Genomic DNA, 23,286 nt, shown 5'->3' with positions numbered 1-23,286 from the left:
TTCCACTAGATGATACCCCACAGAGACAGAAAAAACAATTAGGTGTCTCTCCCCGAAAAAGAACTCTGGAGGTCTCTTCACTGCTGTTCAGTCCAGAGTAAAGCCGAACAAAACCAGAATACATGTGGCTGTTTTTTACCAGGCGAACCCTCTCAACCTCACAGGCCATCAGGTAGAGGTGTGGCGTTAAGTATGACGTGTATTTTACTTCAGTTATAGTTGACAAGAAAAATATGTCTTCTCCTAATTAAATGTATTAACTGGTAAAGATTTGTCATATCAACATGTATGTCTGTACAGTATGACACATAGCATACAGTGGCAGTATTAATCTGAAGTTGATATAATGTCGATATAATGGGAAACAGTTGTTTACGATGCCTGATGACTGTAAATATGGCAGCCAGTCATAAATTGTAGAGGAAAAAAATACTGGTTGAACTGCTAACAGATTTACTTTAAATGAGATTTTATCTGTGTAGCAACAAAATTCATAAAACTAATTCCTGATCTTTAACAGCCATTAAAGAAAATCTCAGAGGTCTTGGATATTGCATATTCCCACTGCACTACATCCTATTTCACACATGCTGAAAACACAAATGTGAATAGTGTGTTCGAACCTTTTCATGTGGGAGGTACGATGGCTCCCAGTTGGGACATTGTATTTCAAATCCCAGCAAGCTCACTTGCCATGTTTATTATTAATCTTCACACCACTACATCCTACGAAAGCTTACAGGGAGTTTATTCTATGCCAGGATGCTGTAAATTAAATTTAGGCCACACTCACATTTGCTTTATGCAGTTTTTGGGGTAGTTTGTTTTATAGGAATCAACATTGCACCCCAGGAATCCTGTGTCCTTTGGAATGGTACTTCCAAACTCAAACCCAGTCTAGGTAAGAGAGGGGAGAGCCAGAGCGATGATTGAGATGCTCTGGGAAGAACAACCATGAACTGGGAAAGGAAAGAATTTGATTTCTGGAAAGGTAGGTTGTAGTTTCCTGGAAAAGCTCTAGCACAGTAGCTAGCCAGTGTATATTTGAGTAATAGGAACACAAACGCACGTGTTCTTCCATGTATGGCTGCAAAGCACAGAGACATGTAAGCTGTACTTAAAAAATGCAGACCACAAAAACACAAATATACTCACAGACTAATGTCAGGACTCCTATGACATAACTTTATGTCATTTAAAGAGAATAGTTTAGACATATTATTGAACTTTAAGGTCATTTTAAAGGTCAATCATACTGTTGAATTGCATTTATAGAGTTATAGTGAGAGGCGTCTCTAATATTTACACTGCCCACATTTGTCTGTATCTACACTTTTTTGCTTTCTAGCCATTTCAAAATTGCTGATGTGGTGCATTTTGATGGATTTTCCCTTAGCTGAAAGGCAAAACCAAACCAGAGCCCTAAAGAATTAAAAGACACCATCTTCCTGTGCTAGTGCCAGAAGGGTAGCTACATCTATAAAAAAAGAAACATAAAACATGCTGAAAAAATTGTGTAGTGTGATTGAGATATACAGATGTACATACTAAAATAACAACCCTTTATTTGTATATTTCTTCGGTTACCCTAAAATATTACTTTGCTCCTTGTGATCACTTGCGCAACTCAACTAAAATTAAATTGGCAGGGTGAATTTGTCGTTTGCTAGACACTAACAAGGGAAAAAAACAAAAACAAAACAAGCGTCATTGCACAGAATGGTTACCAGAAATATCTCATCAGACTGAGTGAAGCCGGTGTCTGATTTAACCCACACACAAATACATTTCCTTACCCATCTCTGTAGTTGATCACAGTATCAATGATTGTGTTCATTTGCTTGGTGAGTCTTGGAGGATTCGGGGAAAGCTTCTCAGCCGGAGGACGTCCACGTCTCTTCTTGGCCTTGCTGCCCCCGTCGTCTCTGCTCGACGACTCCTTGTCCTGGCGTCGCTTACGTTTTCGCTTCTTCAGTCGGATCTCCTCCTCCATCTCTTCCAGATTTCCATCCTCAATGGCCTGGAGTGAAGGAGAGTCAAAACAGAGACAAGCTTAAACCTGTAGTCACTTCACCATGTCCACACAGATTTATGGATCATTAATGACACGACAACACCAAAACTCCTTATTTGGGTTCTGGCAATAACCTGCTACAGTACATTATAGTACAACACGAAAAGGTTCAGCTCTTCAAATGTTGGAATTCTGCATGCTGTGAAATTCTTTGCTCCATAACAGAAAACTTTTTTTCATTTTTCAAATCACAAACAGCCTACAAGTTTCTTATTTAATTTGAGCCCTTCAGAACCTCCAACCGACTGTAACCCTTAATTGCAGTTTTCAGGCGATGTTAACTGAGAGGAGCGAGTATTTCAAAGTAAAATGCTATTTGATATTGGCTGAGAACTATTTGACAATGGCACGAAGATCACAAATCATTAGTGGTTTGATGGGATCATATACTCTGGCTAAACAAATGCCATCAAACTTTACAAACCATCTACCTTGATGAAGCTAATGGGCACAATGTGCTTTGCTAAAGTTTTAGTAATTGAAGGCCATTGTTTGTTCTGCATATCAATCATCGAACTTACCCCTTGTGACAAGCCAATGATTGCTGATATGAAAACTCCACTTTGTGCTGGATGAATTTAGCTTGTTAATTAAAAATATTTAGTTCTAACAAACTATTTAAGTATAAACTCTTGCGATTTTGTTAGTGCGAGCAGAAACAAACGAAAATCAAAAGAAAATGTTACTTGGTTTAAGATCAAAGAAATTAAATCACAGTACCAATATAAACATTGAGAGATTACATATTAGACTGTAATGCACACTAAACAAATGTGGCATTTCAACAGGTGCAAAGCAGAGAGGTTCCATATCTTCCATTACCGATCGCAGTTATTAAAAGCAGGTTTCGAGTGAAGAAGTGGAAACAAGAAAAAGAAAACACGTTGTGGCTACTGTGGTTTCCTTTTCTATTAGAGTCAAAAAATAATGACACTACAGACTCCAGTCAAATAAATACATTATAGTTTGTCAAAACTAATTCACATTTACCTACATTAATCACCATATCTGCTCTTTTGTGTCAAAAAGCACTAAGGTATTGATGCAAAGTAGGCTCAGACTTTACCCGAAGCCATTGTTTTTCGGTCAACGTGTCACTGTAGTCCACATCCCGACGACAGCGTGAACCTCGGCCAAACATCTTCTCTTCCTCCTCTTCATATGTGAGACGTTCCACCTCAGCATCATCTTTGATGATCCAAGAAGGCAGCTCGTCCTCCTCCATTAGACGAGGCTTACGCTTCGGGTTCCTGGCGTCCTCCCTGCGTCGATCCATGTCGAAGCGCTAAACAGAATAAAAGAAGGAAAACCACTATTATCATCAGTTTAGCTTAGCTTAGTTGGCTAAATCTACTTAAAAAAAGGAGTTAAAACTACTTCATGAAAACATAGTGCTGTGTATTAGCATGAATCTAGTGATGGTGGCTTGTAAAAGTATTTATACCCCTTGAACTTTTCCACATTTTCACACATTGTGACCACAAACAGATATATTTTATTGGAATGTTATGTGAAAGACCAACACTAAGTGGCATACAATTGTGAAGTAGAAAGAAAATTATACATGAGTTTATTTATTTTTTTAGAAATAAAAAACTGAAAAGTGCAGTGTGCAAAAGTATTCAGGCCCCCTGAGTCAATACTTTGTGGAACCCCCTTTTGCTGCAATTACAGCTGCAAGTCCTTTGGGGTATGTCTCCACCAGCTTTGCACATCAAGAGACAACTGAATTGCAAAACAATTCAAGCTGAGTCAGATTAGAAGTGTTTTGCAGACTCCAACAGGTTTTCCTCCAAGATTGCCCCGTATTTGGCTCCATCCATCTTCCCATCAACTCTGACCAGCTTCCCTGTCCCTGCTGAAGAGAAGCAGCCCTAGAGCATGATGCTGCCACCACCATGTTTGACAGTGGGTATGGTGTGTTCAGAATGATGTGCAGTGTTACGTTTCCGCCACACATAGCGTTTTGCATTTAGGCCAAAAAGTTCTATTTTGGTCTCATCAGACCAGAGCACCTTCTTCCACACGTTTGCTGGGTCACTCACAAACTTCTGGCAAACTGCAAACAGGACTTCTTGTGGTTTTCTTTTAACAATGGCTTTCTTCTTGCCACTCTTCCATAAAGCCCAGATCTGTGCAGTGCCAAACTGATAGTTCAAGATTCAAGATTCAAAAAACTTTATTAATCCCAGAGGGAAATTTTTTGCCTCTTTACTGTTGTTCTCAAAACAGACAGAAAGAAAAGGAACCACAAACAGGAAAGATCCAACACCAACATAAATACACATCACACCAATAACATCAATACAGAAAAAACTCAATATATATAGAATATGTAAAATAGATAAATGAAATTGGGTCAATATATATGGCCTATGTGAATTGACCGCAAGTATATGACACTACCATCACTTCCCCGACCCCTTACAGAGGGGGGAGGAATTTTACAGATTGATAGCCACAGGTAGAAAGGATCTCCTGTGGCGCTCTGTGGAGCATTTAATGTTAATAAGTCTTTGGCTGAACGTGCTCCTCTGTCCAGCCAACACACTGTGCAGTGGGTGGGAGGGATTGTCCAGGATTGAGAGGAGTTTAGACAGCATCCTCCTCTCAGCTACAAAACCTGAAGTCTGAGGTGTACAGGGTGAAGAGGAATGGAGACAGTACTGTCCCCTGTGGAGCACCTGTGCTACAGACCACAATGTCAGACACACAGTTCTGCAGGTGGACATACGTGGGCGGTTAGTGAGGTAGTCCATGATCCAGGAAATCAGGGAAGTGTTGACTTGCATGTTTTTTTTGTTTTTTTTTCTCCCAGCAGTGCAGGCTGGGTGGTGTTGAATGCACTGGAGAAATCAGATAACTTGATCCTCACTAAGCCCCCAGGAATGTCCAGGTGGGTTTTGGTGCAATGGAGCAGGTGTATGATGGCGTCATCCACTCCAATATGGGGTTGATAGGCAAACTGGAGGGGGTCAAGTGAGGGTTTGACCAGAGGTCGGAGGGACTCCAGAATCAGCCTCTCAAAAGCCTTCATGATGTGTGATGTCAGAGCCACGGGTCTGAAGTCATTGAGGACTCTGGGACGTAGCGTCTTATTTACAGGAACCAGGCACAACTTTTTCTACCCAAGAGGAACTCTCTCCAGTTGCAGGCTGAGGTTGAAGATGTGTTGGAGAACAACACATAGCTGAGGAGCACAGGCTTTCAGCACCCTTGGGCTGATTCCATCAGGACCTGCAGCTTTTGTCGGGTGAAGCCTGTGCAGCTCTCTTCTCACCTGCTCAGCTGAGATTGTTAGGGTGGTGTCTGAGTCGTGTGGGGGAGGGACTGAGGAGTGGATAGTGAACTGAAGTGGGATCTGTGGATCAGCCTGGAATCGATTGAAAAAATTATTAAACTCGTTGGCTCGGTCCACAATCCCCACAGTCTGCTGGCTACTGGACTTGTAGCCAGTGATGGTCCTCATGCCCCTCCTTCCCCTCCCTGATCTTGACAGACTGCAGTCTCTCAACCCTCCTCGCTGCCTCCCTGTCTCCTGATCTGAATGCTTTCTTTTTGTCATTCAGGATGGCTTTGATGTCCTGAGTGACCCAGGGCTTATTGTTTGGGAAGCAGCAAATGGTTTATGTGGGTACGTGGGTGTCCACACAGAAATTGATGTAGTCAGTGATGCAGTCAGTCCATCGATGTCCTCACCATGAGGTTCACAGAGAGTCTTCCAGTCTGTCTCTTCAAAGCATCCCTGCAGGGCAAAGTGTGCCCCTTCTGTCCACCTCTTTACAGTTTTAATGGTGGCAGGCTGCCTCTGAGCAAAAGGTGTGTATTGCGGGAGGAGATGTACCAGGTTGTGATCCGACTTTCCCAGAGGGGGGGGGGCAGTAGAGCTGTAGGCATCTTTAACATTAGCATACAACAGGTCCAAAGTCCTCTCCCCCCTGGTGGGACAGCTCACAAACTGGGTAAAGGTAGTGTCTTAGTGAGGGTGGCGTGACCGTCTGAATGACATCACACGCAGCAGCGCCGTTAGCAGATGGAGGAACGTAAACGGCGATTAATATGGTGTGTGAAAACTCTCTGGGCAAATAATATGGACCAAGTCCCACAGCCAACAGTTCAATATCAGGGCTGTATACACGCTCTTTCACAGTTACATGACCAGGATGGCACCACCTGTTATTAATGAGGACGGCAACTCCCCCTCGTCTCCTCTTACTGCTCTCCTCTCTCCTCCTGTCCCAGCGCAAGGTAAACAAAGGAGCTGGCTCCATGGTGATGGAGCAGCTGTTGCACTCCAGTCTTTTCGGAAGTGGAAGTATGAATCCAAAGGTAAAAACAGAGATTAAAAAACTCTCTCGAACAACATGATCTGAGAGGGTATAACTTAATTTCAAAACTAGTTACTTATCTACACAAAAGTAATTAAAAAAAGATAAAAGACAGAAAAAGACATCACAACATGAGAACAGAGGGAAATCGGCTGCAGCAAGGCTCGCGCCTGCGCACTCTGGCCAAAGCCTCACAGAATCAGAGTTTTCCTATGGACAGATTCCCCCACCTGAGCTGTAGATCTCTGCAGTTCATCCAGAGACACCATGGGCCTCTTGGCTGCATCTCTGATCAGTGCTCTCTTTGTACGGCCTGTTAGTTTAGGTGGACGACCATGTCTCGGTAGGTTTGCAGTTGTGCCATACTCTTTCCATTTGCGAATGATGGACTGAACAGTGGTCCGTGAGATGTTCAAAGCTTGGGAAATCTTTTTATAGCCTAACCCTGCTTTAAATTTCTCCACAACGTTATCCCTGACCTGTCTGGTGTGTTCCTTGGACTTCATGATGCTGTTTGCTTCCCAATATTCTACAAACCACAGAGGCTGTCACAGAAGAGCTGTATTTGTACCGAGATTAAATTACACACAGGTGGACTCTATTCAGTCATTAGGTCAACATTCAATCAGTCAGCAACCATCAGGCAACCTCTGCAGGCAATTGGATGCACTCAGAGAAAAGGGGGCATAATACTTTGCACACTGCACTTTCCAGTTTTTTATTTGTAAAAAAAATAAATAAACTAATGTATAATTTTCTTTCTACTTCACAATTGTATGCCACTTTGTGCTGGTCTTTCAAATAACATTCCAATAAAATATATTTATGTTTGTGGTCATAATGTAAAAAAATGTGGAAATGTTCAAGGGGTATGAATACTTTTACAAGCCACTGTATATACAAGAGTTATGATTCAATATATTGCAAAACTATAAGCAAGATGAAATATTGCAGCAAGCTTGTTATAGTGTAAAGAACACACAAGCATAAAATCTGAGCAAAAAGCTTTATCCTACACTGCCAAGAAGCAGTGTAGTAGTCAGGGGAGTAAACAAAACACAAAATTAACCACTGTCTCTTTGTATATAAACTATTATTTAAAATATAAATTCAGTGTTTTTGCTTATTTGTAAAATAAAATAATATCACAATATTCAAGTCTATCAATATTTTGTGACACGCCCCCAGAAAATCTTCAAATTAACGTGTTACAAAATTATAAGCAGGGATTACTCAGTGACTTCTCTGAACATTTATTAATAAATACCTGAAATGCCATAGAGTGCTGTGTCTATAGCAATTCATACATTTTCTATGCAAGTAGAAGGATCTTGCTGGGAACAAATTATGACATTTAACAAGAATAATGGTCTTGAGATAACAGACAACCTACAATTATTTTAAGATAGATGTGAGAGTAGCAGCTGTAAGCTCCTCTTCTTCTGGCAAATCAATATTTTAAAACTGCTCATCTGAAGGATTTTGCTCTGCAATTTAGATGTCAATCAGATCTGACAATAATGGGTATTTTTCTTACCATGAAAAGCTCAAATTCATCTTCATTGCGAGCTATCATCTGGTTAAGGGTTTCGTCGTCAGGTACCTCGTCTTCCTCCTACAATAACATCGAAGAAAAACATCAAAAGCTCTCTTCAACACATTCATAATATAACACACAAATCTTTCCAGTCTCGTTTTCAACTGTTGTAGAGGTTGGTGGATGGTTCCAAATAAATCACCCAGGTATGGCATACTCATTAAATCCCAATTAAAGATTTGTGATTGCATTACAAAACTTTGTAATATTATAAATGAAGGCTCATTAACTTGCTGATCATATCTAGGAGCTCTTGCAGGGCCTTACAGTAAAACCAGGGTATATAATTTAACTGCAGGGAACAAACTCTATTTAGGACCTCCAACATTCATTATAGAAAAATGCTTCATAGGTCCACAATTCCCTCAGCTTAGTCCAGAAATGCCTTTATATTTAAGATGAATAATAAAAGACAGAATATAAAATAACTCAAACACTCACCTCATTCTGCTCCTCGTGCTCTAAAATAGCCTGGAGGAAGGCACGGCGTTCATGGCTCGAGGACTTCTGGTCGAACATGCCTGCCTGGATAACCTTCTGATCCACGTTAAGTTTATATTTGGCAGCTGCCAAGATTTTCTCCTCTACACTGTTGACAGTGCAGAGACGGAGCACACGCACCTCATTCTGCTGACCGATGCGGTGAGCGCGGTCCTGAGCCTGAAGGTCCTGGAATCAGCAAATGAGAGAAAACATTCAGTATCAAGAGGAAATATGTCATTTTACCAATAAGTTAATGTCCAAATCAACTCCTCTTTAAACCCAGAGCCACAAAAACTGGATATTTTGGATGACTGAGTAAGGACCAAATTATTTAAGATGACTGATTAGGTCCCTCTAATTAAAATTAAACTTAACACAAAGATCTGTATTAAATACAATTCTGTTACTTGCAAGCGCACTGACGCATCAAGCTAAGATTAAGAAATAACTAATCAAAAGCATTGGGTCCGTGCACATGTTCTGTTAACACACACAAATGTTCTGTACCTGCACCTACCTTAGTCTTTGTTCATAATCCACACAAATAACAACACAATTGAAATGTACCACATTTATTCTGGACTTAATGTGAATAAGTCCAGTCATATGTATACTTAGAAAATGGCCTCTGATAAAAACTGACGACAGTCAGCACTGCTGAATACATCACAAAAACTAAAAGTGATGTTTTCCACAAACATTGAACAACCACTCAGCAGTCCTGATGTGACAGCAGTCAGCTTACTGTGGGCCTTAAGCTGCTTCTTTTTTCTTTTTCATTACTTTATTGCAACCTAAACTGTTAAAAACAGACAATAAATTACTGTCAGCTTCAATTGAGCATGCTTTTTTCTCTGTATTAAGATGTAAATGAGCCGAGCCACCACTGTGGACTATTGTTTGAATAGAAGATTGTTTTGGAAGTGCAAGCTTGTCTTCATCCCACAAGAGAAATTTAAATATGATGGTGATGTCAGCTCAACAAAAGATTAAGGACTGAATAAGAGTGGAATATATTAGGGAAAAAAGTTCTTGGACTAGATTTACCCTGGTAGGCTATCCATAGATTTCTGCAGAAAGTATAACTTAGTTTCTAATCAGCTTTTTACAAGAGTGCATGAAAACTACAAAAGCCTGCGGCTGAGTGGCTCAGTAAAGAGAGAGATTATGTGGCACAAGGCATGCAGGTAAAATAACTTGTTGAAATATTTTTTCTCTCTCCATCTCTCTCACTCACAATTTTACCTGGCATTTTGTGTCGTTGCACACGAACAACAAACTGTCAACACTACTGCATTTCTACCATGAGTATAAGCTGTTTTCTGAATGACAGACCTGATGGGGATTCCAGTCACTGTCAAAGATAACAACGGTGTCAGCAGCCTGCAGGTTCAGGCCGAGACCACCAGCTCTGGTGCTGAGCAGGAAGATGAAGTATTGTGATCCTTCCTCATTAAATTTCTTCAGCAGTGCTGCTCTATCCTCAGACTTGGTTGTTCCTGAAACATCAAACACAAAAATCTTGTCATGCAGAGTCTGTCAAGTTAATTTAGAAAAGGCAACTTTTTCTTCTGATCAGTAGTTTACTGTTTCAGGGAAATGTCAAACAGTTTTAGAGGTGTCTGAAGAAAGCATGTAGGGGCAGGTTCACCTTGTGAAAAAAACATTCAACGTTACTTTTTACTAATTAAGATGGTTCACAACTGCATATCTGTGCTCTGTGAATAGTTTAAAAGCTGATGATGGAAATCCGCTTTTATTCTATTCAATTTTTTTCCAAAGCATCTGGAAAAATGGAATGAGAGACCAATTCAGTGTCACGTCGCACCTTTTATTCTTTTTCACAACGAGTCAGATAAATCAATAACGTTGTCTCAGTGAACTTCTGTCTTTGTTGCCAGACCTCGTGGCTAATAGGATTCTCTGAGTTTGGGTTTCTGCTGAGCTACACTAATGGAAACTCTCCAGCACCACAGTCTGACAGACTATTATTTTTATTTTAGTCCGACAAGTATGAGTCAACTTAATTTAGAAAATGAGACACTGATCTTTTTAATGCAGCTGCGACACAAAAGGATAAAGGGATTACAAGACTTCAAAATCTGTCTTAATCTTGGATTATAATCATGTGTCTTGATGCAGGCACTGGTTGGGAAAATATTATTTCTTATTGTAGTATTTTACTACTAGAAACACAAAATGGCGATGGGCTGTTTCAGTTGAAGCCATAACCTGGACTTCAGCCGTGACCTTAAGGTTGATTTCTATGTGTAGAACTGTAGAACTGGCTCCTTACATGTGCAAAACAAAGATCACATTCCTATTTTTAACCACTGTATCACACAGAACTGAAATAACTGTGGTAAGTCTGAACAGACAAATTTTGAACTTCTTCCTCCTTCTTCTGGCTGCAGACCAATGAAAAACAGTACCTGGGGCCTCATGCAAAAACTACTCTCAGGAACAAATTTGTTCTGAAGTGCCACATTTGAGCAATTTAAGAGAAGTCTGGAATTCAATCCAATTTTCTTTTAGACACAAAAGAAATTCATGAGTGATCCAGACCTATAGTCCAGGTCATGAAGTACTAGATGACCTTTCAGTTATGTAGAAACCTGAAGATTTTGAGACAATATAAATATGAGGGGAAAAAAAAGAAAACATTTTCAGCGTTTTCACTGAAAAACTTAAAATTATTTTTTTAAACAAAACAAATGTAGTGCAACACACTGAAATACAGTTTTGACAGAGGCATGATTATCACTGTGTTGCATCACTTTTCCTTTTAACTACACTGTTTAAAAGTTTGGCAACTGGGGATACTAATTGTTGCTGTTTTATAAGTGCAATATTTTCCAATTTTTGCTGAATACAAAACTTCAGCTGTTGAACAGTGCAAGTCGCCGATACGCCCTCTCACCATCACAAATACTGGCTCTTTTACCTTACACTGGTACCACTCTGGACTGCACAGAGAACCACACATCTGTTTTAAAATACAATTTGAGTTGTGGACTTGTGAGGCAACAGAGAATGTTTCCAGTGTCATTCATCATTTGTCTGATGAGCTCGGGCCCAGAGAACTTGGGGGTATTTAAGCACATAGTTCATGTTTGACTTTCTCGTGTTTTTTGTTTTTTTTTAAGGTTGCAGGCTCACTGATCGTTTAACATCTTCTACTGCAACAAGCCAACTCTTAAATTTGTGCAAGAGTGTGAAACTATTTTGCTGACGTGACATTTTTTTGAATGAAACATTCCCATGGATGAAGTCGAATTGATTTTAGCAAGGCATGGTTGCAATAGTCAGTCTGAAGAAAGAGCTTTAGGATCAATTTGTGAAGTCTGAATATTTTTAAATGGAACAGAAACAAGACGCATGGAGAAAAGTAGAAGGAATTCAGGACATAATTTGAAAATGTTCTTTCATGACACCCAGTGAGTGGAATTTTCTCTGCTAGGTTAAATGTTTTTCATAACACAGTGAGTACTGAGTGTTATCATGCTTTTGACATTTACTTAAAAAATGTATTGTAAATTAATAATTGTATAAAAAAACATTAGAAGTGGTGCAATCTTACCATCAAGACGTAAATACTGAAAGTTGCGGTAGCTGAAGTAGTCCTCCATGATTGTCATGAGAGATGTCATTTGACAGAAAAGCAGGACCCTGTGGTTTGTGGCCTGGAGCTTTGGCAGAATGCGGTCTAGGAGCTCAAACTTCCCAGATGCTCGATACAGATCAGGTCTGGGTGGAGGTGATGAAGCAAAACACCACACGACATCATTAACAATGCCAACATTGATAACATCTTTATAAATCACATTTATTAACAGCCTCAAGTGTAGCTCTATGTTTTTACTCAGGCAGTATTGTTTCTGCAGATACTTTTTTCATTGTGCAGAAGGCAGACACCCTCCCTATTTTTTAGACCCAGACTCAATACGTTCCTTTTTTGACAAAGCTTATAGTGAGAGCTGGCTAAGCTGACCTGAACCAATGTTTAGTTACGCACCTCCCTTAATACACTGGGCTCCTCTCCGCTCTATATTTATATGCCAGTGTGCAGTTGCTGGCCCTACCAACCAGCCCAGTTTTATGCTGCTTCTTGTTGTTGGTCTTTTGTTACCTGCTTGTCTTTTCTCTCCCCTCTTTCCACTCACACCAACCAGTTAAGGCAGATGGCCACCGTCCCTGAGAATTATTTCGTTAAAGTAGTTTTTCTTCTCCACTGCTGGAGATTTGTTGGGTCTTAACCTTGCATAGTGCCTTTGCTGTTATTTGATGCTATGTAAATAAAACTGAATTAAATTGAACTTTAGGGGCTTGTAACTGTAACCCCTTTAAATTGCTTCTCTACAAAACTGTAATTTACATTTAAACCACACAGCTCACACTGTGTGGCCCCTGTCAGACAGGACTGAAACAACTGTGAAAAAATTTTTTCAAATAATGGATGTTTGCCACTGCTTTTTCAGTCTTGGTCTTACTCATGCTCAAAGGTATAATGCATTTGGTGTCAGTTGGCTATCGTTTTAATTTTGGCAACTGGCACCATTAAAAGTATGCAGAACTAGCTATTAGCGGTGCATTTTTGCAGAATATTACTGCATAACTTTAAAGAAAACGTGATGCTTCTCTGGAGCTATAACAACTAACCTTTTTCTACGCAGTCTAAGCAGATTTACTTACAGTGGAGAATGTAGTCAGAATCATGTGTATCATGTCTGTACGCTAAGATCTGACTGAGTTAGGACTCAGAGAAAAGGTTTATACCACGTTGATAGATTTTTAGTGTTCTCATCATATGATTTCTACAAAGACAGAATATGCAGCTCATTCTGTTTAATTAGTCATTTTCAGTGAGTTCAGTGAGACCCAAATACCACCCTCTGTCTTAACAACTATTTACATGGCCAGTGACATTTAATGTTATCATTATCCGACTAGAAGCCTGTGATTCTGTTACAGTCGGATACTTTATGAAGTGACCAAAGTTAGGCACGCTTCAATGACTTGAATTTGGCAAGGAAATCAGACAGAAAGAACTTGTGATGGTTTTAAATCTCTCACATGACTGTAAAGCGCAAAATACCTTTTTGTTTAACTTACCCATTAATGATGCCATTTGGATAGCCCAAGTGCTCAGCAAAAGATTCCTGTAGCAGAAAACATTTATTGGTTTATTTAATCAATCCAACTAAGTTATACATTTGTTTAACTACAGTGCTTTTTTCTTAAAAATCTTATTGACTGTCTGTTTCCCAACTGAAACTTTAACAGTTTATACCTGCAAATGACAACAGTCTTGAAAAAATTTGATTTTAGTTGAGAGATTAGATGGTAGCCTTTTGATCTATAAACTACGGTACACCGTTTGATGATGATGTCAATCCAATCTGCAAAAGTAGTAAATTGGTATTTAAAATTAATCCAGATTTTATCCAAATGATGTGATAATTCTATCTAAATGTCAGGAACATTTGAAAAAAAGGTCTATTAATACCCATTTCAATTCACAGATCTATACACTTAAACATTATGTCGGGTCAGGTCAAGTGCTATTAAACTATTGTACGTAGAGAGAGACGTTGTAACCAAAAGACTTCACTTATACCTCTAACTGTGAAAATAATATAGAAACAACAGGAATAACATTACTGTCACCTCATAACTCCACACAGATTAGACCTTTTTATCTGCAGAATCTTTTATTTTAACTTGTTGCATTTTGTTTTAAAACAATACACCATTTTTTCTTCTTTTGAGATATTTTTTCCAAATGTCTTTTGTTTCCAGTCTAGATTTTTTCCAGCACAATTTTAAAATGCGCATAAAAGCAAGGGCATGGAAATCCAACTAGTTTGAGCAACATTCACCTCAATGTGCTGAAACATGTATGGGTGGTTGCAGATCTTCTTTAGCTGCATGATGGTGTTCATCAGGGTTTTCGCCCCTCCTTTGCCCTGGAGAAAAAGAAATTCATAGACACAAGAAATTAAATTAACCTTCATTTAGAGTTGTGTTTTGGACATGTTTTAGATCTGTTTTTGGACTCCATCTTCTCTAGGCCCTAAGCATATTTTTAGGCCTCAGCTCGAAAATAGCATACCCAAAATAAAATGAGTATATCTCTGCAACCAAAAGGTCTATTTGAATTCTTTTGGTGTCATAGTAAAGGGAAACTTGTGAGACGTGTTAGGATGTGTAAATGTCAAGCCATGTACTACTGGTGAAGAGTAAATGATGATGGCACACAGCACAAATGAAAAGGTTTTAGGTTTACCTGAAACAATAAAGCATTTTATAGTGAGAATTTGTGGGACTGTCAGCTGGTGTCTGTCTGTGTGTTCTTCTATGCTGAGCAAATCCAAGCAGATCCAAAAAAATAAACACCCTAAAAAATCTATTATAGTACATTCAACAGCACAGAAAATAATTTGAAGCTCAGATTGTTGTAGTCATGTAAACAAAGACAACAACATGCAGGGCCCTTCTAAAGCCGAACAGGAAAATAAATATCACTGAGCTTTACATTATGCAGCTTAGTATCAGTTATACAGTGAAGCCACATTTTTATTACCTTCTTGTCTTTCTCTGAGCCATCAGTAAGAAGGATGCCTTTCTGCATGTGGCGGTACAGAACCTTCTGTATGGCGGACATGTCACATTTAATCACATACTCCACCTGTGTGAATGACAACAATAATTCTTGAGTAAAACAGCAGTGTCTCTTCAAAACTGAGGTTGTCCGACATGACACCTTAAGAAAAAAATAACAGTTAAAGAGAAAATAAAAGAAAGAGAAGTTAAGGACAAGGTAAGAAAGTCCATAGAGGCACCAACAATATTTCCATAATGTATTTATTCAAATACCTATCTCCGAAGGCCAAATACAGTCTATACAAAAGCCTTTCTTAAAACTATGTTTAAAGTGTCTAGGTCTTATTTCACAATTAGAATTGATGTTTAAGATGAAAACAGAACTTGGTACACCTCATAAACTTAAGAGAACTCATGGTGGATTGTCTATCAAGGCCCTGGCCCATAACTATGTGTGCTTATCCATTCTACTTGAATGATGTCTGGTCATTCTTAATATCTTTCTGTCATGTCCTGGTGCTCCTCTCTCCTTCAGATTTCCGCAGACGATCCCCAGAGCAGATCTACCAGCTTGCATCTCTGGTGCAATAAACTTGGTTTCTCTTTCTTTCACCTCTATCTTTACACTTTCCGTCTCTCCAACAAGATTTCTTATCTTATGTAACAAATCAGAGCAGTTCAAGTCAGATACAAAAACATTTTGTATCTGACTGCACATTACTTTTTGAAAACTGCACAGCTCTGACACACTGACCTCGGTACTGTTCTTAATACTTAAAACGGAAAGTTGCTGATTTCAGCAGTTACGAGGCAGAACAATTGCTTGCAGGGAAGCAACTTTCAAGAGTGGCAATGACTGTGCCAACATAATTTACATTTAAAGAGCGTACACTACTAAAATAAGCATAAACAACATTCATTTGAATTGACAGTGAAAAAATTCATGATAAGACTGGATCCATGCTGTTTTAAAAATACATTTCACACTGCAGAAGTTATTAGGCTCTCTCCTGGAAACTGTTCAGGGCATGTAGTCTATCCTTTACATGTTAAAAATACGCCTTTAATTAGAACTGTTTTGTAGTAGTGCAGGTGTTCTGCATTGCAAGTCATGCTACAAATATAAATATGCTACACTCAATCAAAATTGAGATGTTTGGTCTTGATCGCACCTTCTCTGGAAGCTGAGACTCCACCTCTTTCTTCAGTCTACGTAGCAAGAAGGGGCGGAGCACCTTATGCAAACGCCGAATAATCAGAATGGTCTCCTCCTCATTTAGGTCAACCTAAACACATCATCAAGTAAATGTGACAGTTAAGGGTCTGATGGATCTGCAACAAAGACTGAAAGCACAATATGTCATGTTACAAACTGGAAATGCAAGTTCTGTCCTCCTTCTGGAGGTTCCGATAGTCTCCCATAAATTCTTGCCAACTTACACACGTTAGTTATTAATGTCACAAATCCCATGTTTAATTTCACAGTAAACATTATACTTCATGTAAATCATGGAATTATTATTATATATATTTTTCTAAGTTCTGAGCAGTGTTTGCTATGTGGTAAAGTGTGACTGGGTTTCCATTTCGTTTGTATCATGCATGAGCAAAGGATGCATATATGAGGGTGAGGCAATGTAGCCACTGGCTACATTCATGCTGTTGCACTCATTGATGTGCAAAGCGTAACAAGGTGTCAGACTGTGAGCTGGTAGAAATAGTTCCAAACATTCCACACTTTGAAATATTCCAAAAATGTGCTTTGCAAAAGTTTTGCAAAGGTAAACAGAGAATAAACACAATGAGTGGTGGGGAGTGACGGTGACCCTAAATGTTGACTCTATTTGTATTTTTCTTGTGAAGTGACTTGTCTGCCACAATTTAAACTACTCAACTAAACCTGCAGGTTGAATGTTTGAGGAGCGATATGACTTAATGTGAAGTGGCAGAAGCAGCACATTTTACATCTTGTTTTTTCTCATTTTAGCTGCTTTGACTGATGCTTAAAAAAAGGATTTCCTATTTTTTTGCAGCAAACTAGTGTATATATTCCCTCAGCCTCATCCTGGATGCTGTCTGAGGATGGACGTCTCAACCTACTGTGACCTTCTGTGAGCAGAGAGAACAGCTCTACCAATATGTGTGGGAAAACAAAAGAGAAAGATTTCATAGTGTAGCACCCCTGAGTTGCTAACAATGATGCTGGTTTATAAACAAGCTTGGCTCTATTTCAATTATTCAAATCATCTTAAAACATTCAGAATCAGACAATTCTCAGATTTAAAAGTATTTAGAAAATAGTTTGAAAAGTCTAGAACACCAAGTAATTCTGGTACTCAATACAAACCCCACAACTACAATATGAAAAGTGCAAAAACAGAAGAACATTTACAAAATAATAATATTTCAGTCTAAAGATTCTAGGCTGTTTCTTCCAGTGCTCACCCTCTCTCCTGTCATGGCGAATGGTGCGTTGAACCACTGCTCAAAGGTGCTGCAGCTTTTGAAGATCGTGGGCAGGAGGAAGTTGAGCAGAGCCCAAAGCTCAGGCAGCTTGTTCTGTAGCGGTGTACCGGTGAGGAGGAGGCGGCGGGGAGCTACATAATGGGTGTTCAACACTTGGGTCAACTTACAGTGGTGGTTCTTCATGCGGTGCCCTTCATCCACAATCATGTACTTCCAACGAATCTGTTAAGTGCGAGAAGGCTTATTAAAGCACAAACACACCATGCCCAAATTTGCATCTGACGTATGTTTCATCTCAATAGGCACTCAGAAGTGGATGCTGACAATGTTGATTTCCTACTCTTACTATCCCCAGGACACAACAAATTACTGCATTCAAATGTTTTTTATTCCTGCTCCTATTTCCTATGCAAGAAATTACTATGCTAATGCTAAATGCAGTGTCTAAATATATACAGTCAGGTTAATAAGTAATAGAACAAAGATTGTTCCAAAGTCTTAACTTCACTCAGATATACAGATTTTATAAAAATCTTCATTCCATTACTTCCAGACTGCACTATATATATTTAGATCCTGCATTTGTTAACCTATTGACTATGTAAGACTGTAGGCCGTAGCTTCTGTGAAAGATAGCAAATATAATTCTAACTCAAGTATCACCAATTTCAAGCAAAACGTGCCTCTCTTTCTGAAATTAGTGTCCAGTTTGTCTGTTCTGGACAACTGTAGAAACATGGCAGCCTCCATGAAAGGAGACCCGTTCCCTATGTAAATATACAATGCTCATTCTAACATAAAGAAAATGCAGCAGTTGGTATTTTTAGGTGACCACACACTAACGACAACAGATTTCTAAATACTAAATTTAATTTCTGCAATCACATATATTTCATTAGACCCTCATCCTTCCCAGTTGCCCACTTTTACAAAGCTTACCCTCCACTTTATATATCAGGGTTTGTGATAAAAATGTTCGTCTCAATCCTTATGTGTAAGAGTTACCCTTTAATCTTTGAACACAAACCTCAAATGTCTACACTGAAACTAACACCTTTCTTTAGCTGGCACACAATATTATGAGTAGACCTAGTCTCACAATGACCAAAGAGCTCCTTCATGTGGAGAACCTGTAGCCTGATAAATTTGTATGTGTGAGTTCAGTGTTTAAAGCGCACATAACCAAAGCACATAAATACAAAGCTAAATGATTTACCAGCCCCCACTGTGTAGACAAATAAATGCATTGTAAATTCAAAAGGCAAATCTTATACCCCCGAAAATAACTTAATGGCACTTCAATATCATTGAATTGACCGAAATATAAGCATAAATAGAAACTTTGGGTTTCTATTTATTTTAGAGACCTAATGATAGCTGTATTTTATAGATCTGATCTAACCTGTGTTGTTCTATTAACATCAGACTTTTTCTCCTTAAGATACTAAGAAACATGTGCATTTATGTATTACAAGTAGGATCGACTACTGCAGTGCACTGTTCTGATGTCTTCCTGAGAACTCTAATCAACAGAGTGCAACAGCAAAGGTTTAACTGAAGGTTAAACTAAGGTAAAGAGATCACTTTACACCTTTTAAAGATCAAAACTAGTGTTAAGTTTTTTTAAATAATGCTACCATTTGTCTATAAGTTTATTTATGGATGATTACAATGTTGTGTTGCTGTATGTCCCTGAAAGATCCACAGACAGGCTCACTGTTACAAAAGTACAGAAGATGTTCGATGAATGAAATAATCTCCAACAATGAATAATAATTAGAAAACTAAAGTTCTGGTACTTGTGTGGTGAAAGCTCTGCCATTAGCACTGATTATTAAAAGTATAATAAAAGATCTGAACATTGTTAAGTTGTTAAAATAGCACAAATCTGTAAAAAAATATGTAATATACTCTGAGTGTAATTGTGTGTCTGAGAGTGAATTTCCATCCAACCGTTTTATGCACATTTTCTATTTTGACAAAGCATTCAAAAAGCACCCTGTTTTGGATTTTAAATACAGAAAGAAAGAGAAATATATCAAAACAGGGTTTCATATTTGGTTGAGGTGGAAAAGTGTGTGTAACAAAGTACAGCGGAAACAGACTTAGTCAATGAATCATGATGCAAATGAAGGATGTGACTTGAACGTCTGAAAGATGAAAAATAGCTGGAGACAAAAATATCTGAACATTCCTTAAAGTAACACATGGAACAAATATGAATGTAATATTTTCATCACATTTTCCCAATGGTTTTTGCTCATTTGAGGTTTGAGTGGTGCTCTCTTAATTATGTCATCTCTCCTATCCTCTTTTTCCCAATTCACATGGAACCATGCATGTTGGTTTAGTTAAAACCTCAACTGAATTTGGTTGGAAACTTGAGAGACAGTGTGTGTGTGAGTCAGTCAGAGAGCATATTAATCTGCACAAAGCTTTGATCTTTTTCACCTTGGCAAGTATGTGTTTGTCCTTGATGATGTATTCATAGGTGGTCAGCAAGACATTGAACTTCCCGCTGCGAAGCTGAGGCACGAGCCCACGGCGCAAAGCAGGGGTGCCCTTCCATGTGGGAGAAACAAAAAAACTCAGTTTTCCATTGTAAAACTGCCAAAAGAAATCAGAAAGTCCTAGATGAAAAAAGAGACTTTTTTTCTTACCTTGTAAGCAATTTTGACCACAGAGGGGGCCCACTTATCAAGTTCATAAACCCAGTTTGACAAAGTCCTGGAAAAAAGAAATCAACAACCATCACACATGTAAGATAGTGTTCTGAATTCAGAGCACTTACAGAGACATTGAGCTGAGAATAGCTGAAACATAAAAAGTAGAGCAAGAGTAATGCGAGAAATAATGCCTTAAAAGGCAGAGTGCTCATTAAAAAGTCCATCATTAAGGTTCAGACATAATTTCAAAGATAAACAGAAAGAAAATCCTTCGCAGCAGCAAAGTACAATAGCTTTCCCATGGGTAAAATAAATTACAGCTCAGAATGAGAGACTATTCTTGAAAAGGGCCGTGTTCAAAAGTAGGTTCCCCAGGCACATTTAACACAGTGGCACTGGCCTTAAATTTAAGCCTCTGCTGTGCTCAGTTTGAGTCCAAAAAGCAGCACACCCCTAAATAATGAAAATGGGTTTTGCCAAAAATAAAAAACAAAAACACAGTTAATTCAAACTTCTTAACACCTGCTGTAAATAATCACTAATCAGGTGAACTGTGAAACTGGGAGTTACATCTCAGTTTTTCATTAACTTTACATATAAAAGACAAATATGAGAGTAGGGAGGGTGCTTTCAGCTGCTTTGTTAAAGGATCTCTAAAGACCTGGAGCATTTACCCACTTTTATTCTTCACATATTATTTTGGAGCTATAGGTTGAAACTACAAACAGCTGTTCTCTGGTGCACCACAGAGAGACAGTCTCCTGCTGTTCGCAAGCGGCCTGTGTGGATGTGTTTGAAAAACTTGAAGGGTGGAAGAATAGCAAGCGAAATTACACATTTTCTAAAGCTGAACAAATGACTGAAGACATTCTCATGCTTCATCTAAAACTCAAGAAAAGAAAATAGAGAATATTTGCATAAAAACAGCTGTTTAATTTATGCTCGAGAATAAACTTCGTGGGTTGCAGTTTTTGAGTATATGCTTATATTTGTTATTATAAGTTACATGTTTTGTGCATTCCAAACAGTGCCGCTAACTTTAATGCAGGGCCTAATAAAAGATTATATAGTCAAGTCATGTAATACTTGGGGACTAAACATTTAACTAATGTATTAATACCAACATATGTCTAGTATATTTGAATAAAGGCAGTACTAATGTAACACCGGCTATTACGGAATGTTTGTACCATTGATGTTGTTAGGCTAGTATTAGTTTGAAGTATTTAAGAAGGTCAGTTTAGGTTTTGTCTGGAAACAGTGAAACATAATTCTGACTAGGGCTGAAGAAGAAAAAAATCTTTTAATTTTCCAATGAATCGTGATTTTTATTTGAATGAACCGATATTAACTCGTAAAATCTGAAGATCTATCTTTGCAGTTGTGTCTGTTCTCAGTAAACAAGTTCTGCACTAAATGTTACAAGTATGCAGTTCAATTGGAACATGAAATGTCTACTTTGTTGAAAACAAGTTATTACAATGTGCAAAACAACAAGTTGTCGGAAGACATATCTCAAACTACGAGATGCAAAGTCTACTTTATTCAGTTTGTCCCTGCTGGAAGTTAACGGTTATCTATCTAATGTCTCAAGCTGTCTGGAGATGTCTTGTCAATACAAACACTGCAGATAAATTCATGTTAATGAGCTTACTGAGGGTCTATCCTGTGTGTGCTCAAACTCATTACAGAAGATTTAATGTAACTGTCTATGTGTAGCCATTTTTTAACTATATTTACATTATTCTTGCTTGTTTTAGCAAGTGTTAGGCATACTTCACTGCTGTTTTAGAGACAGTTTGTGTTTGCCGTTAACTTTGACTCATCATTTCCTGCAGTCAGAAGAGTGAGGACACCTGACACTTGAATTTCATTTGAGCAAACAGGTGCATCAGTGTTTAATCCGAGACTTCTCTGTTCCCTGTTATAGCCACGATGCTATCTAGTAAAGTAAACTGATAAGGCTGAGTATTTCAATCAAAATATTTTTCCTCGAGTAATTTTAAACACTGTGCACATCGGCCTTTGCCTGAAAATATTTCAGTGTATGATAACGTTGCATGATAAGAGCCAGGATGGATGTCAGCTGAGCAGTACTGACGAGAGGGGAACGATGATGAGATAGGGACCGTTGAGCCTCTTGTGCTCCATCAGGTAGGTGATAAGTGCAATGGTTTGGATGGTTTTGCCAAGGCCCATCTCATCAGCCAGAATGCCATTTAGATTGTTGTTGTACAGGGAAACCATCCACTCGAGCCCTTGGATCTAGATAGCACAGAGAAATAGAGAGAAATTATCAGTCTATCCACTTGAAAACTATTTGTTCTTCCTCATACATAAAAAACAAGAAAATCATAACTAGATCAGGAACATGGATGTTGCATGTCAAAGAGACAAATCATTGTCACAAATCATTTTAAGTGGCATGACAGTGTGAATATCAAAAGAAAGAATCTGTAGAGCTCCTGATGACTACATACACAATATGCTGCTCTTTGTTGTTAAATTTCCCCTATTACGTTCAGCTGAATGGTCATTTAAATGTGGTTCTTCTGCCTCTGTACATTTCCAAATAACTGTAGTTAAAAGGAAAATGTGATGTAACAAAGTGGTAAACGCGCCTCCATCCCACCCTTTTATGAGTGAAAAAGTTGGTCAGTGAAAACTGTTAAAATCTTTGCTTTGTACATTTGTCAGATAAATAAAAGTTTAAGCAAACTGACACATCACAGATGTTTTATTGAAATTCAGAAAATCCTCTTCTGAAAATCGGGCTTGTATCTGCACATATCTATACATGCATTTAGAAAAACTAAACTGATGTTTCTTGCAGTGAGCTTTGCAAATGCACTTTGATCTCACTTTTTATTTATATCAAGTAATTCTAACATGCCTCAACTGGGTTTGCCTTCTTAGCTGTGTTAGTTATAGATGTTCCAGAGAAAAAGGACTACTTGTGGCTAAAACTAACAAAAAAAAATTTTATTGACAGTTCATGTTTGATACACAGATCACAACTGAACCAACTGCTATACAGTTGAAGTCTTTCCAATTTCCCCAAGGAGCTGC

General features: G+C 38.5%; 1 protein-coding gene across 1 annotated transcript in view; it reads right to left on the bottom strand.

The window, feature by feature from the left end:
* The window catches only part of smarca2 (SWI/SNF related, matrix associated, actin dependent regulator of chromatin, subfamily a, member 2), a 46,028-nt gene that overhangs the window by 8,998 nt on the left and 13,744 nt on the right, over positions 1-23,286 (bottom strand). The window contains exons 16-29 of the mRNA XM_026342552.1: positions 22,319-22,482; positions 20,212-20,278; positions 20,003-20,113; positions 17,531-17,773; positions 16,258-16,371; positions 15,066-15,170; positions 14,362-14,448; positions 13,595-13,641; positions 12,063-12,229; positions 9,818-9,981; positions 8,441-8,668; positions 7,940-8,017; positions 3,141-3,359; positions 1,797-2,020 (exon numbers count right to left, since the gene is read on the bottom strand). Coding sequence (XP_026198337.1) covers positions 1,797-2,020; positions 3,141-3,359; positions 7,940-8,017; positions 8,441-8,668; positions 9,818-9,981; positions 12,063-12,229; positions 13,595-13,641; positions 14,362-14,448; positions 15,066-15,170; positions 16,258-16,371; positions 17,531-17,773; positions 20,003-20,113; positions 20,212-20,278; positions 22,319-22,482 — 2,018 coding nt within the window. The remainder of the gene's footprint in view (positions 1-1,796; positions 2,021-3,140; positions 3,360-7,939; positions 8,018-8,440; positions 8,669-9,817; positions 9,982-12,062; positions 12,230-13,594; positions 13,642-14,361; positions 14,449-15,065; positions 15,171-16,257; positions 16,372-17,530; positions 17,774-20,002; positions 20,114-20,211; positions 20,279-22,318; positions 22,483-23,286) is intronic.

Source organism: Anabas testudineus, chromosome 9 (assembly GCF_900324465.2).
Source record: "Anabas testudineus chromosome 9, fAnaTes1.2, whole genome shotgun sequence".
NCBI lineage: Eukaryota > Metazoa > Chordata > Actinopteri > Anabantiformes > Anabantidae > Anabas > Anabas testudineus.
Note: the sequence above shows the minus strand (reverse complement) of the source record. Positions and strands in the feature narration are given on the sequence as shown.